Source organism: Sordaria macrospora, chromosome 1 (assembly GCF_033870435.1).
Source record: "Sordaria macrospora chromosome 1, complete sequence".
NCBI lineage: Eukaryota > Fungi > Ascomycota > Sordariomycetes > Sordariales > Sordariaceae > Sordaria > Sordaria macrospora.
In genome coordinates, this window is record NC_089371.1 from 6,768,902 (window position 1) to 6,787,540 (window position 18,639).

Consider the following 18,639-nt stretch of genomic DNA (forward strand, 5'->3'; position numbering starts at 1 on the left):
CTCCCCCCAGCGGAGCTGGGGGTCAGGGGTGTTACAATGCGACCGACTTTGATTTGCTTCCCGTATTGGAAAACGTGCTGACAGAAGGTTTCTGAAAGATTGCTGGTATTGCAATGTTTCGCAGCTTTCCTGTGACCTGAAATGCACTTTGAATATGGTGAGGAAGCAAAGTTTCGGCATATTTGGGGTGTATTTTGGAGTACTCGCAACTCTTGCCAGTCGCATTGTAACATCCCTGACCCCCAGCTCCGCTGGGGGGAGGGATGCTTCTAAATCTGACGAGTAGTGGGAACCTTTTAGAAAGGAAATGGTTTAGTTTATTGGAATGTCGGCACACACGCACACGCACAATACTATAGGTACTGTAGCGTCAACTGTATACATATTACATCCTTTTTTGGAACTTTTTCATAATTGCATAGTACTTGGTTATCTATCATGCTTGGCAACCCTTTTTCTTATCATTTTTGTAGTGCACAGCCCGTGAACCATGATCCTGATGAATGCTTGGAAGCAAGGTGGAGGGTCCTGCCTGCCTGTCTGCTACCAGCTTTGTGAATGCAAGATGAAGCCTTAACCAAGGCTTTTTCGGGAAAGGCCATCTTGTCTTCCGCCGCAGCTCCGGATGCATGTAGCTAACGCTTTGACTACTTAGGTATGCCGCATACCTACCGTATGGACATTAATCGCGACTTCCCGTCATTATGCCCCCTACTAAGCACTATGCCCCCAGTTTTTTTTTTTAGTTTTTTTGATGATGGGCGCCATTTTGCCCTGCTATTATCTTTGTCAGTTCAAGTCAAGTTTTATGTCTACAGACCCAAGTTTACGCAACGCAAGATTTCAAATCTGATATCCGTTAGCTGTAGCTGTAGCTGTAGCTGTCTGTAGCTGTACTGATGACCACCAGCAGATCCGGTCCTCTGGGCCTCGTCAGCTACCTTCTCCCGCATGGAACATGCAAGTTTCAAGCTTTGCTCTTATTTTGACCTTGCAGTGTTCTGTGAACTGCGGCATGTGCTTTCAAATTGACCATCTCGCAGCTCGTTCCAGTTTTTCAAGTTCGTTTCCCCAATCCTCCCCCGGCCGGCATGGAACGTGCAGCTTCAAGCTTCAAGATTTCCCCTCTCTCCTTGATCTCGTCCATCAGACAACTACTTCCAGCTTATAAAGATCCCCTGAACCTCCATCCATCAAGGTCTCGAGACTTCTTTTCGCCCATTCCAAACCAAGCCTCCACTGCTTCTGTCTGTCTACGATCATGTAAACCACATCCCACTCACTCCCTCGTGTCATTTTGTGCCCTTGGCTTCCCGCCAAGTATGACGACCATGACTGGAAACACTGTCCTGATGTAGTGGGCAGGGGATGTTGCCATCCTGAGCATCGGTATCCCCCATAGCGAGCTGATAACCAAGTACTGCCCGCATGCACAATTGCAGGGGATTGCCCGTCTCGATGGACATCGATTGGTGATTCGTCGTCCGGCGAACTTGGCTGTTGGTAAGGTCAGGACACGTCCTGATGATTCCGCTACCCGATCGACGGCACAGTCGACCGAAGATGCCACAAGCACGTCGTCCGCAACGCTCGTATCGCCGCCTCTGCTGTCTCTGCCCAAGGACTCGACCGCCAACGACAATGACATCTACCCGACCAACAACAACACCAACAACAACCCTACCGTCGGACCTTCCACGAGAAGACCTTCCACACTTCGACAACGATCCACGATTCCCTCTCCCGACCTAAAGGACTCCGCCTCACTTGCCTCCATCGCCTCCTCCTCTACCGCCGTCTCCGACTCCCAACTCCCAAATCAAAACCCAAACAAAGATCAAGACCACAACACCCAAGTCTGGGGCCTAGTCTACCTCCTCATTCCGACCCAATACAGCCGCTTCCAGGAGCAACACCTCCAACCGTCCACCTCGCGGGGCAACCTCAACGTCGTCCAAATCAACCCGCCAACGCAATCAACCGCAACTCCGTTTTCCCCATACCTTTGGTATCCCAATGATCTTTACCCGCCACAGACAATCCCAAACACCCACACGGACTCTCCCCCAAGCCCAAGTCCGCTTCTTCCAACGAGACCTCCTACGGCAATCAGCTGCGCGCTAACACGCTTTTCCAGCAACGGCTGGTAACGCAGTCCACAGAAATCTGAGCGAGGTTCAAGATTTCAGGTTAGTGAGGGTTTTGGTGCGGGCGGGCGAGGATCTGGATCCGACTCATGATGCTGTTGCCGAGGCCTTGTTCGAAGCGATAAACACTGGTGTTGGTGGTATTGGTGATCAAGCGGGGCAGAGTTCGGAAGCGAGGGAACAACAGGCTGGGAGGATTGGGAGGCAACAGAGGGACCAGAAAAGAAGGGGGGAGTTGGCGGATGGGTTGGTGTGCTGGTTTGTGGATTTGAGAGAGATGGGAGTTCCAAATCAATAGTTGTTGGAGGTGATGGAAGGTATGGTTGAGAGGCTTGAGGGACTGGCGATGGAGGAAGCTAATGCTAATGCCCCTGGGGAGAAGGCTAATAGGGAGGGGAAGAGGGGTTGGAGTTTTTGACGGTTGAAGATGTTCGTGACGTGGAGGAAGACGCAAGGGATTTTGAGGATCAATTGCTCGAAGCTGTGGACACTGCCGCGAGGGCTGTTCAAGCTGTCGTGCAAGGCGCGTCGAGACAGGTTATGGGGTTTGCGAGAAGGGGATTCGAAGCGTTGGCTGCTCAGTTCACGGGGGGAGGAGAATGGGCAGAGGGACGAGGGATGGGAGATGGAATGATTGTGGGTTTGCGTGTCAGTCATGACGGAGGATATCGATGAGAATCTGAACAGATATGACATGATGTCGGGATTGAAGTGAAGGTGTTGAGGGGAAGAATCGTCGGTAGTATCGCCACTTGGTTCGCCTATTGAGCTGCTAGAATGGCAGGATGGCTGGGGGGGAAGATGCGGTGGTCATACCCGTGCCAATCGGTAGACGTCGGCAAGAGCGACGGGACGGGACCGGTTGAGGTCGGTGGCCGTGCGCCTTCCACGCGGCAAACTCCGGGGAACCCCGCGATGACGGCGCAAACATTCCCCGCCCGCTCATCCAGTTCTGTGCACCAGGATCCCCGTCAGAACCGGGAGGCTCCAGTGGGTCGTTACAGTGGCTGTGGGGCCGGAGCCCGGTCTAGAAAACTCTTTTCAGAAGCTTATCCCGTTGTCCAGCTCCTCTTTCTCCGGCTCCTCATCCAACCACAACCGGACCAACCATCGGCGGTAGAGAAGGAAAAGGGCGAAAAAGGTCGCCGATCTGTTGGTAACAAATGGGAGTAAAACGTGTTTCTTACGCCGCCTGCAAATCGGGAGTGCCCAAATTTTTCCCAATATCATGGCCGGGGCTGCATAATGGGCGGAGTCTAGCACCTGTATGGCCCATAGCGTAGCCCTATCGCAATGCGCTATCTGTTTGGAGAGTATATCAACCACTCTTTCCCCGACATGTCGTCTGCTTTTCCGGTTCTCTCCTTTGACGGTTCTTCCATCACCACCTCTCTCACCTTTCAGACCCTATCGTAGCTACTACAATAGGAAAAGAAGGACCTGTTTTCGTTCATCTTTATCCCCCCTCTCCTCGTCCCTTGTTTGACCTCTAGTGACAACACCATTCGCACGCGACTCGTTCGTCACCTGGGTTGACCAACTCGGATCCGGCACTCCCAAAACCCCCCACGACAACAACCACATGTACAACACGAGATCGGCGTCTTCCAACTCCCTTCTCACCAACTCGGCACAGAACGAGGCCTACATGTGCCGGGTCATACACCAGCAATAAATTTAAGAGCAGGCGACTTCAAGTCTTTGCGCTTGCTCCAAAGACCGTAGGAAAGACTTAAGCGAGTGATTGTCATTTTTTTATACAAAAAACGACAACTCGTCTTAACTACAACCCCTTATTATCACAGAAAACATCCATCCTCACCACTCCACTCCTCTTGTTGGAGCGGAACTGTTACTTACGGTAGACGTATATACCTCTTCAGACCTGAGATTCAGAAAAGTTCACGAACAGCTTTCGTTATCGCCAAGTATCAATATCGTCACAAGTGACTTTGGAACTTCAGAGCTCCCAGTTTCACCACCCACCCCGTTGCCCAAAATGGCCAACGACACCATGATCAACCCCTCCAGCTCCGAGCCGGAAATGACCCAAGTAAAAAATTACGGCACCACCACCGTCGTCCCGGCCGAGCACACCACTTCCAACACCGACTCCCCCGCCGGCAACAACGCCAATGACGCCGTCCTCACCGACACCGACACCGACTCGGCCGACCTCGTCGCCCTGGGCATCCAAAAGCTCGAAGCCCAAAACGCGCATTGGTACTCGTACCTGATGACCGTCGACTTCTGGCTGATCATCTTGATCGGGCAAATCCTCTCTCTCTGCATCACGGCGACCAACACCTTTTCTTCGTTTCTCAACGAGCAAGGCACCTCGATCCCCGCCATCCAAACCATCTTCGTCTATGCCTTGATCTTCATCGTCTACTTCCCCACGGCTCTCTACCAGATGGGCGGTCCCCGCAACTTCTTCAGCCAGACCTGGCGCCACAGCTGGAAGTACATCATCCTGTCCTTCCTCGACGTCGAGGGCAATTACTTTACGGTCTTAGCCTACCGCTACACCAACCTGTTGTCCGCCCAACTGCTCAACTTCTGGTCCATCGTGTGCGTGGTCGTCATCTCCTTCGCCTTGTTGAAAGTGCGCTACAAGTGGTTCCAGATCGCGGGAATCCTGATCTGCTGCGGCGGCATGGGCATCCTGCTGGCTAGCGACCACATCACCGGTTCCAACGGCGGTCCGGGCGTGGACATGGTTAAGGGCGACCTTTTTGGTCTTTTGGGCGCCACGCTGTACGGCATCAGTAATGTCTACGAGGAGTGGTTCGTTTCCAAACGCCCCGTGTACGAGGTCTTGTCATTCCTGGGCTTCTTTGGAGTCATCATCAATGGTGTCCAAGCAGCCATTTTTGATCGGGACGCGGCTACGAATGCGACCTGGAACGGGCCTGTGGCGGGGTATTTGGTTGGGTATACACTGGCTATGCTGATTTTCTACTCCCTTGCTCCGCTCATCCTGCGCATGGGCAGCGCCGCTTTCTTCGATATCTCCCTCCTGACCGCCAACTTCTGGGGCGTGATTGTGGGCGTCAAGGTGTTTGGGTATGTGATTCACTTCATGTACCCGATCGCGTTCGTCTGCATCATTGTCGGCCTGGCGGTGTATTTCTTGGCGGGATCAGTGTTGGGAGATAGCAAGAAGCCGTGGTTGGGCGCGGATCAGAGTGACGGCGTGGCGGGCGTGGGAACGGCCAAGTTGAAGGCGCTGAATGCTGCGAGACAGCAGGAGGTGGCTGAGGGCGAGGCTGGGGGGAGGGTTTGAATTGGTGTTTGGGGCGTGTAGAGTGCGTATGTGAGGGGAAGGGGTTAAGGTGAAAGGAGGAGTGACCGAGTTGGATCTCGGCAGCGGTGGTTATTGTTAGGGAAAGCGGATGTTGAGTGAGTGACCCATGAGGGAAGGGGAGTCATGTGAAAGGTAGATGAAGAGTCCCTTTCGGCAAGGAGTGATCATCTCGACACCCTCTTGTCAGAAGAACTCGAGTTCATGGGAGGAGAGTTATGGGTGGGGGGGTGGAGGTTGGATGACTGAACAGAGTCGCTGACAGAATGGTTGCTTTAAATTCATTCATTCCTGTCAAGCAGACCTAGAGGCGTCCATCTCCTGCGATAGGATATGGTAATGGTTCTAAAAGGAGGTTGGAAAGGGAGGAGAAAGGAAGAGTAACACGCATGTGGAAGAGTCCAAGTTGGATACATCAGATTGAAACAAATAACAAAACCAACTTGTTGACTAATTAGCCAGTTCCTGTCTAACCTGTCTTGTGACTCTGTGACTCTGCGACTCTTCACCAACCGTCGCAGTGATACGCAGCGTGTCTATTGAGGCCATGGTTCCCGCTGCATTTCGTTTACCTTTGACATCCCACATGTCACAGATACTTTACCTTCTTTATTGTGATGCACTTTGGTGTGCTACGACCGAGTCCTTTAAGCCTGGGCGTATAAATGGTAGGTATTGGGGCAGCATGGTCACTGGATACACAACATGGCATAACTGATTACGCAATTTTCAACGCAGCGCTGTTTATACGTTCCTGTTGATTTTGATAAGGGAACAGATATCGCAGTCAATTCGACAGACGCCTATGGGATGATAACATTTCATTCTTACCAAAACATTCATCCTCTACAAATTGCTTTTTGCCGCATTGGCCCCTTCTCGTTCTAGCCAGCTCCCTCGGTTTGTGTCTTCATCGCCTCACCAATACAAGTCATTGTCAGTTCATTCAACCAACAAGCGCGCCGTTACCATTTACCAGCCAGATCACAAAGGGGGCCATTCTTGAACGCCAAATTCAGATAAATGCCAATGCAAGAGCCGTAACATGTCCTAGCTGTAGTATAAACCACCAAATAATAAGACCAAAAAAAACAAAACACAAACAGCCCAACAAGCCTTCCGCCAATTCCTGTTTTTATACGTTCGAACCACCTCTTTGCAAACCAACAAACCCATAAAGAAACCAACCACATCCCGTTCCCCACGCATCGCGCCGCTACCAAGTTCGATCTGCCCATCTTCTGTAACAATTAAGAACCGCTTCCGTGCCATCCCGTCACACCAGTATTGTATGCGCCCCCTATTTCGCTTTCCATTCCGTCCCATAAAATCCCCCTACACTTCGGCACTCGCTCGAATTTTTTGTGAGGTTCATCCCAATTCAGACCAAACGCTCGCACGCTCCCAGCAACAAGCAACATTCAAGACACCAGCCAGCCAACCAACGAACAAAACTGGCCAAAAGAAAAAAATCATTGGCCCATTGCCATCCATATCCGACGCGCCCGGCCCCACAACATGAATGGACCCCATTTCCCAGACTCCAATTGTGCAAAAGTCCTGAACAAGTCATTGCAGTCAGACGCTTGTCGATACCGGATTCCGGGAAGCTCCTTTAGCTTCTTCCAAGCGCTGTCGTTCATCCTCTTCGTAGTCCTCGTCCCCTTGTCTGTCGCCAGCCACCTCGAATGCCCCTTCCTTGAGAACCTTCACGTTCCCCTCCTTGACCTGGGTGTCTCTAACCCCACACGCTGGCTTGAACATTGCCAACCTTGCCCCAGCCGTTGGAACGGGTACCCCAGCCAGAAAGACCAACGTTCGGGCCCTCAGTAGTCGCCGAAGAAGGAGTGGCGGAACCGTTGTTGCCAGCCTCGTTGTTAGCCGCACCGTTGTAGCTTTGGTTCAACGGGGACGGAAGAGAGGACATCGGGCCCTTGTTTAAAGCAGGGTTAGTGGCGGTATTGCTCGTAGACGGCCGAGTTCCAATGGGCGCGACAGTGTTCTGTCCGGGCTTGCTGCCGGGAGCGCCTTGGCGCGGCGGTGAGCCTCCGGGAGACGAGGCACTAGTACGGTTCGCCTGGTGACCGATGGGAGCGTCGAAGATACCCTTGCCGCCGGACGGGTTCGATTGAGGGCTCGTGTTGCTGTTAGCACGCGACCGCTCGTGGGGGCCGGCAGACTGAGTTCCTTGGGCGCCCTCAGCCTGGGACTGAGGTGGGAAGCCGGAAGGGGCCTGGTTGTAATCGTAGGCCAAAGGAGAAGCTCCGCGGAGGTTCTGGCCGGCGGTCAAGCCAAAACGAGGACCGGCGTTCTCTTCGCCATAGCCGCCAGCATCAGGGAAGCCCTGTTCGCCGCCGTACAAAGCACTGCGCTGCGAGGCGATCAGTTTGCGGCGTTCCTCTTCGGACATGCCGCTGCCCGGACTAAGGGTACGATCCGCCGGTTTGGCACCGAACTGTGAGGATGAGTCGGCAAGGACGCCTAGACATGTTAGCCAAACTTCGTAAAAAAAAAAAAGAGGAGACGAGGAAAATGGTCTGAGAATGGATTTGAGTGAGCGGCCAGGGTCGACCAGGAGCGCCGATCTGCCGATCTCTACAGACGATATCAGGACACACAGGACAAGGGTTGCGTCGAACCGCACTTGTGGTGGTTGCAACAATAGGAGATCAGAATGTGTGTTTTTGTGACCCGCGAAGGCGCCGAATCTAATTTTTATGATTTTTTTGCTCTCTGTCGTTTGGCTGTGATAAGGGAACTGATTTATACAGAAGAGGGCGGCCTACTTCGGTTGTATTGTTGCTCTTGGTGGTAGTTCCTAAGCTCACGCTCCCGCTGGGCAGCCAGTCTCCTCTTGGCCTGCATCATCTGCTCCGCTTCGTTGGAGCCGCGCGAGGGCTGGTGACGCTGGGCAGCATAGAAGGTTTGCAAGTTGGAGGGCTGGTGAGGGCCGCGCGCATCGTTGAAGTCGGCCATGGAGTGGGGGCGGGGACCGGGTCCAGCTCCCATGCGGCCGCCTGTTACAATTTCACGTTAGTGGGCTGAGGAACTTGGGGTAAGCCCGGCCAGTCCCAGGCAAACTTACCGAAGTCTGGGTAGAATCTGGCTGGGCCGGGAACAGGAAACGACTCACGGCGGCCACCAGGCATCCCAAACATCTTTCCGCTCTTGACGAGGTTGTCGATCGCGCGGTCGACCTCTGCAGATAGTCTCTGTCAGCATACACATCCTCCTTTTCGAGTACTGTCCCTATGACAGCTAGTACCAACATCCCACAGTTATATATATGTGTAGAGGCATTTTGATGTTCGACATGGCGGTTTGGATAGGGCTCGGCTTGTAGCCAAGTGGGCCGAGGCTTGCCGGAGTATTTACGTACCCTCGAGCTGATAAGCAAAAGCGGTAGGCTCCTCGCGGGGGACGGCAGAGCTAGCACCTGATGATGAAACCAAGAAGTTAGCCCTTGTTCATTGATGGTTATGGACGCATCGGTCGAGGTATAGGGGATGTAGCCATGGAAGGCAGAGCAGAGACTAACCGGACCGCGCGGGCGGAGGAGGAGGGGTCTGGTGTTCCCAGCCCGAGGCTTGGCCGCCGGCGGGAGGCCATTGGGGTTGAGGGGGCTCGTAGTATCCGGACATGATGTCGGTGGACTCGGTGTCGCTCGAGGACGACGTCGGGCGGATATATATCGGAAGGCCGCAGGAAGGGGGTGACAACCTAGACAGGGAAGACCAGGTTGGTGGGATCTCGGTTTGGAGTTGACTCTGCGGGATGTCAGTCGGCAATCCAGGAGACACTTTTTAGGATGAGACCATTAAGGTGTGGTGTGTTCTCCAGTAGCGGCTGGACGGGATATTGGGACAAGGCGCCAAGCGTTAGGCCCGGACGACCAAAGGTGAAGGACGGTGGCGGTTTCCCCGATGCTCAGCACGAGACACGAAAGACCGAGGGGTGATCAAGGTGAAGGGGACAGGGCAAGGCAAGTGCAAGTGCAAGGCAAGAGTGGAGGGGGTCAAGCTGTGATGATGAATCGGGTGGGTGTGAACAGGATGGTGGTATGCAATGCGGTCGGTGCAGATGCTTCGTAAGGAGATGGAATTGTCTGTTTTCTTGGTCCCCAAAGATCGATTCGGGCGTGGTGGCGCACAGGCAGGCAATGTGAAGTTGGAGTGACTGGCATCTGAATGTTGGGAAAGGGAAAAAAATGTTTCCCCTGCAACCCGAACATCTGCGGTCGTTCTGCTATGCGGTGCCAGCCAACGGTGGTGACCGTACCGGTGTCGGCAGAAGAAAAGGGCTGAGTGCGCCTCCCACGTCCCTCGATCGACTGTTGACTCCCAAGATTGAACGACACTTCGGTCTCGATTGTCACTCGTGCGGTTTGTGGGCTCTTGTTTGCAGCGAGCGAGTGGTGCTTACCTGTCGTTGGAAACCGGATTCCCTCTACTGAACAATCGACAGACGGGCCAAGGGGTCGAGTCGGGAGCGGGATGGAAAAGCGATTGGCAGTCGAGATCCAAACCAGAACAAAACAGGAGGAGAGGAAGGGAAAAGTCGCAGTCGCAGCTGGACGCGCAGCTGGCGTTTTTAGGAGAAGAGTGGACAGCACTGGCAAGTACGACGGACCGCTGGTAGGCGTATCGGTAGGCCAGAAGTGGGAAAGTGGAGGGTTGCGACAGAGGAAAAGACCGGGGAGATGGAGGTTGCTAGTCCCAGCGCAATGTGCGGAACGTGGGTCGATCTGCCTGACGTGGTGGTTCGTCGAGCCAGGAGAGGTCAGGTCTGTCAGGGTGTGCAGGTGTGATCCCCTTTTTTTTCATCGCTCTCATCGTCGACTGGTGGGATAAAGTCCTTTCCCTCTCGGTGCCTTCACAAGCACTCACCAGCAGTGAAAACAACCACCCGATACTTCAAGATGAATGAGAATATCATCGTAGAGAGTGCTTTGAGGTTCTATAGAGCCCCCCCCTGGTCATCTGCTCTGGCATCTTGTTGTGCCGACATTTGCGCTCCGACATCGAAGGTCGAGAAGAGACGCGACGAAATGGCTGGCTCCCCTCATGTAAAAATAGCTTGTATTGGAAATACGGGCCCAAGCTGCAGCTTTACAGGTTGGCGGGTGCAATGGGTGCGGCGGTGCGGCGGTCTACCGTTACCCAGTGATTTGTTACGGTACTTACCATGCGGTATCCTGCACGCTAACGTTACCGCCAAGAGGCAGAAGTCTGGAGACCCCAAGACATGGGAGGCTGGACCTTTCTTCTTTTCTTCAACAAGCGGGACGGGGCCTTCTCTGGGCCTTGCACTTTTATCAACGGCAGCCGGATGCAATACACGCGGGGGGCCGTCAACAATGCCTAGGTAGTACAGACGAGACCGACCACGCCAGACCATTTATCCAATACCGCCGAGGCGGTGGAAAGCTATTAGAGTTTATGGGTTTTTGGCAGCCCGCGCGTCAAGTACGGTGGATGGCAGCGTCGTCCACTTTCAAAACTTGAAATACCCGGTGCGACGGCAAGTCGTCGGCTGAGCAAAGAAGCGAAGCTTCCAGCAGGTTGAGACGGGAGTTCTTTGGCGTTGTGCTGACCGCGCATCATGTTGCACCTGCCGGCCCATGTACTAACATGTACTTTACCAATCTAGCCTCCACAGGCTGTCAAGTAGCCCGGCCGGGTTCCCAGGGCTAAACGCCAACAAAGTATCAATCCGGGAATTCGGGAACCTTTCGTCGTGCAGAGCAACCTGGAACTTTTGAAGGCGCTGTTGAAGATGGAGGTTGGTGATGGAACCACAGCCTTGGCGGGGAGGAGCAGGTGGAGTGTAATTGGCGTGACTTGACAGCCTTTCTCGCTGCGACTTGTCATCACAATTGTTGATGTTTGGGTTGGCGAGAACCTTGAGGTTGGAGAAGCCTGTCTTGCTCGGCGGGTATACAGCCCGAGAAAAATGCGGTTACCAAGGGTGAATCGGGTCGTCGCAAAAAACCATGACAGCCGGAAACATTGGAGCTTGGTCAGTTGGTCGGCTGGGCAAAGTACCGGCTCGGCGGACGACTATTGTCGCCGAATTGGCACCGACTGCCACCACGAAATATGGAAGATTGATGTGTGCCGTGGGTTGAACATGACGTGAATGGTGGACTCTCGAGCAGGTGAAAGAGCAAGGAAAGAAAAGGAGGCGAGCAAATGGTGCAAGTGATTCAAGGTCAACGACAAATGGAAAAAGGTCCAGGTCGCGGAGTTGAACCCAAGACGTGGGTCGCGAGCGGGCCCAAGCTTGCAGAGTGGGTACCATGTACCTGCCGGTGCGGTTGACAGCCCCACGTTGACCCAATTACCCCTGCCGTTCTCTGGCCGTTTAGCGGGGTAGGTAGCCGGACGGGAAGCTTCAACTTTTGGACTTCAAAGTTCCAACTGTCACGAGCATGGACATCATCGGCTTCCTGTATTCGTTCAATTAATCTTTGACCTTTCTAGGTGGGAAATTACCAATATGAATACATCACTTCGCCGAAACCATTCTACAAGGTGAAAGGATAAGGTATGCTCACGGAAACCTCGCACTTCCTAACCCATCAGCTGCCTGGAGACGAGATGCCTTACCTTACATACACACACGGCCATAGGTTGAAGGTCTGTGGAGATTGGGCACGCAACTGTCATAATGTTGCCGCTGGAACAGGAAGGCGGAAACGCGTGCATACGCTTGATGCGAACCTCAAAATTTGGGGGTTCAGGGTCAGCGATTGGTTGTTTCCACATCACGGTTCTCTACCTGAGATTTCGGTGCCAAATTTCCCTCTGCCTTTGTTGATTTCCATATTCCGTGGTTTACTCATCCTCGGTCTACAGCATGCATCAATGACATAGGCTTGCCCTATCCGGATATTCGGATTTTGGCGAACTGGGCTGAGGGCGTTTCGACAGCTTCGAGTTCCATAAACGCTTTTGCCTGGAACATTTCTCGCATATCTTGACTATCATGCCTGGATCCAGGTCTGTGGCTTTGAACGAGGTAGAACAAGGGTCCAAGACACCGAGAGATTCAGGACCCGGAACCCGAAGACCCCGATAAACCAGCCTTGAAGCTACGATCAGCTATACGGCAGAGGAAATCCCGCTTTCTTGCTCATATGAAAGGACAAGCATGTTGTGGTTGGTTGAATGGTTGTCATTCGCATCTCCTTCCACGTGGACTTGAAGTACGTATCCAGAATCCAGTATCTGCGGAAACGTACTTTTACGGCTACATATACCTATGCTTCTGGTAGAGTCAACGCAGCAGACTGTACGATTCTCTAGAAATAGGGACGCCATAACTCCGAGGCAAGCACACTGCTCTGATTGCATGAAGTCGGTAGATCTGTAACCGAAAAAGGAGCACATGCTGGATTCTGAAGGACTCGAGTTTTCGCGGTACGGTCTCATCAGACAGATTGAGAGACAACACAGTTTTATACTTACACGACACTGACGTCCCGGAAATCCCGGGATATACCTGTACCCACGTTCACACCAGCCGTCAACGAGGCGGGAGGTAAGCCAAGTAGTGTAGAGTAGGCTATTCTTCTCGGAATCCGATATCAGCCCACCACCTGTCATTCAACTGACACCAGGATTGCCGAGATAGCCAGTCATGGATCCGTCTGCAGAGTTATTTCTTTTGGTCAGAAGGCGACGCTGTTGAGGACCTTGATGGCCAGACCGATATCCAGAGAACAACTCATGAGAACAGACTTCCTTGACAGCATTCTGAGCCAATGAGTCCGAGCATACCTCTAGTTAGGCTCGTGTGCCGTTCATCATAAGCAAACCATCATGTAACTTTCTCTTTTTCATGACATCCATCATGTTGGACTGGCCGCAGGATAAGTGGTCTCCGGCATTGGTGAAATACAAGAACGACCCACTATCGGCAAGTGAGAGAACCTTGATGGCATTCCACTCTGATGGTAATGAAAGTATCCCACATCAATCCGTTTACTGTTTAGTTCTATTTTCTTTTGTTCAAACAAACGCAATACGACCTCGAGTTACCTCTACCATCATGATCTCACTCAAACCCTATCCATCCGACCGCAACCCATGTCTTGGCAACCAACGACAACCTCATTTCACTCCAGCCCCATGGATCAGTCTGCTGTAAGTGGCTCCTCTACGGACAATATTCCACACACGAATGGCACATTCACATCACATCACACCACATCGCCATCCCTGCCTCCAATCCCCAGAAATGAGGTGAGGCTGACTGCTACTCTGAACTGCGCGGCTCTGGCAAAGCCCGGCATCGGTTCAATTTGTCAAGCCGGCTTTAACGTAAGCAAGCAATAGGGGACTGTCATACCTGACGAGATGGACCGAATATACACCATGTGAGTATTGTAGATGAGACCAGACACCAACCAACATCAACACCGCGACTCCTGGATACAAACGGTCACACGTTCGGTAATTCTCCTGAAACATACTAGTTTAGAGGGAAACGAAACAAACCTTCCGGCAAGATTCCAAGACATCTTGGTTTCATTTTATGTTTCTCGTTGTTAACAGAAAGCTCGTTTCAATATTTGACATGGCAAGGACCCCTGTTTCACATACGCTGAGGCTGAGTTACCGGCACTTCGACGCGATCAAATCCCCGAGATCCACAAAAGAATTATATAGTCTGTTATAGCAGGGGTGAGGTGTGAGTGTTGGCAATCACTGTCTTTTCCTTCGTTCCGGTCTTATGGACAGCATTACATCTGCTATGTTCTTCTGAAATTTTCAACGACAACGTCCGATCCGACGATACGGTTCTCTACCCGATACCTATTGAACTATGACAGCCTTGAGGTAACGATACGAGGGACACTCGTTGCTTGAAGACCTGTGGGCATCAACTGGTACCCCACGGCTGGTAAATATACATCTCTGGGTTTTTCGCTTTTGTCTTGGTGGTCTTAGTTTTGGTCTGTCACGCCGGACCAACAAAATGTCGTCTGTTGCATTACCGTGACGAATCGGAGTACACTAGGATGAATTTGACAACGTACTAGGAGAGGAGGGACTTATATACACAACTGTTTGGTAATAGAAAGTATGTGGGTACTACCTAAACAGAGACAGATCTCATTAGTTCAATGGCAACAATCATGCTCACGAATTGTTCATCTGCCTGTCGTAATCAACTTCGGAAGGAACAAGCGTAAGTGCCGGGGCTTCGCTAACCTTTGATCGGGGCACAAACCCTAGAATCAACGGCAAACCTCAGATCGGAAGGATCGATTCTCAACGTGCAGTCTTAGCCCAGATCGGTGTGATATCTCTCTAGTACCTACTCCATCTTGCTCCCTCTTACTCGGTATTATTTCGACATTAGGTCCACCCCAAAGTCGGACACCACCAATCGGCAAGTAAACTGTAACTGGAACAGACTTGCATATTGATGCCCAGACCTCAACAAAGCATGTACATCAACCAGCAGAAATATTTCGGTAAGTAGCGTTTCCATTCTGAGGCATTTTGACATGCATGCCACTATTTTAGTATTTCAAGCATCATCTCGTTTGCTTTCTGAACAGATTTATCTTGTCATAGTGCTACTATAGTCCTCCAACTTTGACATGATGCACTCTTCGACATTCGCCACAGTTACACAAAAGCAACTTCACTCAGCACCTCTAGGCCCCAAGCAAGAAATATACCTACCGCCTAACATGCACTCACAGTAAAACATGAGATCCATACAACTAGATGTCAATGACGACAGCAGCAGATCCCACTACCACCGTTTCGCATGAACCTTCCCTTCTCGTCCCAGATCATCGATCCCATCTGATACACCAAGGCCGTTGATAAATATGGACGTGAGCTTGAACATCAGGTAGATCCCTGACCAGGGGACTATTACCGTGATCGCGTATGAAACATTGCCTGCTTGCTAGTGAGCCGGGACTCTTTCTGTCAGGAAAAATCCAGTTATTGATGTTATCGAAGAATTGTATGTATTGTAGAGGTCAACGCACCGAAGCCCAAACAGCTCGTTTGGGAAAACGAATGATAACTACGTCACATAGGTAAGATGGCGGCTCGGAGTGACATAAGCCACATACATGCAATTGCACATTTGGACAATTGTTGCGGGGAAGTGGGAATTGGGGCATTGCGAGGCGTCGAGCGGCGTTAAGAGGGCCTGGCGTGCTGCATATTATGTAGGTCTCCTGAATCTAGGGAGGACCGAACTGAAACCAGCCGGCTAGCCTCATGAGAATTCATGAAAAGGAAATTCATTCGTGCGTAGGGCCGCCTGACCATATGTAGAAATCGGGCTTAAGGAATACCTAGGCAGTGTGATGATGTCGCTTCGCTCACCGTACCCGAATATCGAGACTCGGGAGCCCAAGAGATTGTGAGTTGTGACTGTTCATGTAGTGCTTCAGGTAAAAAACCACATAGTACTTACTTTGAAAACAGGGCCAGGATAATGGAGGTGATCCCCTATTCTTGTGACACACCTGTCTGGTGGTCAATGAAAAAGACAACAAAGGAAAAATGAAAGGAGAAAAACAGTCAAAAAGTAGGAGACTCCCAGTTTCGGAAAAGCAACTAACCAACATGTGAATGGAATACTTGCACACTTGATGTAAAGAAGGGGAATATCGGAGATAAACAACCATATCAACCACATACTACGTCCCTGACCCTGCCCGTGATTGTCCTATAAATAGCCCTCGATAAACTTTTCGTAAACAAGAGACGAGCGAAAAGAGAATCCTACCTTCTCCCTAACTGGGAAAAGCCAAGAGAGGAACAAAACATGGGTCTGGAACTTTCGGATTCTGGAACGGATAAAGTCTGATGACCTAAGCGAGAACCAACAAAACAAGACCAAACGTCAAACGAAACTGATTTAGACAAAAAAGCGAGACAGTTCAGCGCTTCGTATGGTACTACCAGACAGCCAGGGCAGTACTAGACAAGGGAGTTAGCATATCGTTGGAATGACTGCTTTCCCAGAGGATAAAATCGCATGTGAAATGGCCATACCCGAGGATATGGGAGTTTAGGGGTATCAAGATCTTCAAGGGAGGGCATGGTCCTGGCCCCTTGGCCGTGGTCCTGGTCTTCATTGACAAGGGTTCGCGCCACGGTCGCGTGCGTGCACTACCACTACGGTCTGGAAGCTCAGGGGTTTGCAGATGGAGTCCGTAATTATCGGAGGAGTTTACCATCCAGAGTGGTACCAATTGCGGTTGCTGTCTGCTCCTGTTTTCCAGTTTTGCTTCTCTTGTGTTATCGGGTGAAGTAACCTTTTATCACTAGGGATACCAAGCACGTTTTCCCCTGGATGTTTTGTGAGGAGATGACCATAACTGGGTAGATGAAGGCATTGCAGAGCAATGATCCATCCCGTTGGAAATTGAAGCTTGTCATGCCACGTCTTTGAATATATGCGAGCATACCTATTAGGCAAGGTATATAGTTGCAAGTTCAGTGCTAAGACCTTAGGACTTCCAATTGGACGGAATGTTTGCCAAAGGGACAACTCTCTTGCTGGTCTACCTCTTCGGCGTGTGATTCTTCAGTTCACAATGTTCAAGCAGCCACTAGAACTATTATTGTATATGTTGAGTATTTTCGTTGACTGTTCTCTTCTGGACTTGTCCGTGTTTTGAATGCTGGAAAGAGAGGAGGCGTGCCGATCGCACCAACATAAACCTGTAATCCGGGATAGGAAGCAGGTGATGGGCAGTTGATGATGAGCGATCTCGCATCTGCCACGAGATATCGTGGGGGATCGACACAGGCAGACGAACGAGAAATATCACCGTTAGTCATCCCATCAGATAATACGCTGAGTAAAGCTTTAATCTGACGATTTGAGTGTCACTTTGCACCTGAACCAACATCTGTTTTCAAAGGAGAGTCGTTGACTAAAACAAGGCATATCAGGCGGAAATGACGCAAGTGGACTTCCCGAAAGAGATATATAAATCCCGAACACTCGCCGGTGGCTGTCTGACTGTCCTCTACAATACAATACTGGTTTGTTTGTTAGCTTGGTTCTTCGGTCATAGGTTGAGCTAGGGGGGTTTGAAATTCTTATTGGCGGCCTTCTGGCTTTCGTTTGAAGCAACTGACAATGACCAGGGCTTAGAATGCCACAGAAGCCTATTTTCTGTCTCTCTCCGTCTATTCCCAACGCTCCCTCTACCTTTCTCCGTCTCTCTCCAAGCCTTCAACTGGAAGATATAAGAGGGCAGTTACCGTCCGCTCGAAGCCCGAATGCTTTTCCACTCCTATTGGCATCGGAGAGTGGAGATGGGAGTCTTTCGTACCGAGCTAACAAACAAACCAGGGGTATATTGTATGCTTGATTCGAGGGCCAAGCAAGGACCCGAAGCCAGTGTACACTACTTACCGGCTAGACGATGCGTAACATGTAGCCGAAAATGGCGTTGTCGACCAACCAATAGTGCCAGTTTCAAAGGTCTGGTCTAGTTGATGTATTCACTCAGCTGAGGCCGTTCAAAGTAAAACGTGAAAAAAAAAATCAAAAAATCTCAAGGCGATGTGACTTTCTTGACTCTGGTTCAGCCAATCCCGCGAGACAGCTGTAACCATCACGCATTCTGTGAGGCACGAAGCGCCTCTGCGAGGTTCCTGACATGTGGCTTGACATACATGATGCAGATATGCCTTGTATAATCAGATGTCGTGGTGCGGCTACACATGATACTTTCCGTTAGTGTTGCGCTTCCGTTGGTCGTTGACGACGTCTTAGACATCAGTGAGACCAGATGGATGACAGACGGGAACTACCCCGAACTTTTGTGGGTCCTTCTAATCCGGAGCTAGGAGTGGGGCCCCGGGAAACTTCCCGTCCAGTGCGTCCCGTCCACCAAATAGCGTGGCCCGGCTCGCTCCGAGCAGGCCGCATGCATGGCCTGTCCCTCACCTTTTCAGCAGAGTTGTTGAATGGTTGTCAAACCAGACTGGCTCCAAATTACATATACCAAACAAAATATCAGATCAGTGTACCCAGTGCACTTGCAAATATCCGGAGTTATTAATAGTTGAGGAAGTGAGACCCCATGAGCTTGCCAAATTGTCAAAACTTGGGTTTTCATACCTGAACCAAAGGCGTTGAATGCTGATGACGGCATTGAGGGCGTTTTAGAACCGCACCTACGGTTAT

General features: G+C 51.3%; 2 protein-coding genes across 2 annotated transcripts; one reads left to right on the forward strand and one right to left on the reverse strand.

Annotated features, from left to right (window-relative positions):
- Positions 1 to 3,514: 3,514 nt before the first annotated feature.
- Positions 3,515 to 5,874, forward strand: SMAC4_01234 (uncharacterized protein). Its single transcript, XM_003352351.2, has one exon. The coding sequence runs from the start codon at positions 4,147 to 4,149 to the stop codon at positions 5,431 to 5,433; it is 1,287 nt and encodes a 428-aa protein (XP_003352399.1). The 5' UTR covers positions 3,515 to 4,146; the 3' UTR covers positions 5,434 to 5,874.
- A 312-nt stretch (positions 5,875 to 6,186) lies between these two features.
- On the reverse strand, positions 6,187 to 10,356 carry SMAC4_01233 (uncharacterized protein). Its single transcript, XM_003352350.2, has 6 exons — positions 9,874 to 10,356; positions 8,990 to 9,218; positions 8,831 to 8,887; positions 8,537 to 8,650; positions 8,238 to 8,468; positions 6,187 to 7,932 (listed from the first exon to the last, which is right to left on the reverse strand). The coding sequence occupies exons 2-6, from the start codon at positions 9,090 to 9,092 to the stop codon at positions 7,190 to 7,192; spliced, it is 1,248 nt and encodes a 415-aa protein (XP_003352398.1). The 5' UTR covers positions 9,093 to 9,218; positions 9,874 to 10,356; the 3' UTR covers positions 6,187 to 7,189.
- Between the last annotated feature and the right edge of the window lie 8,283 nt (positions 10,357 to 18,639).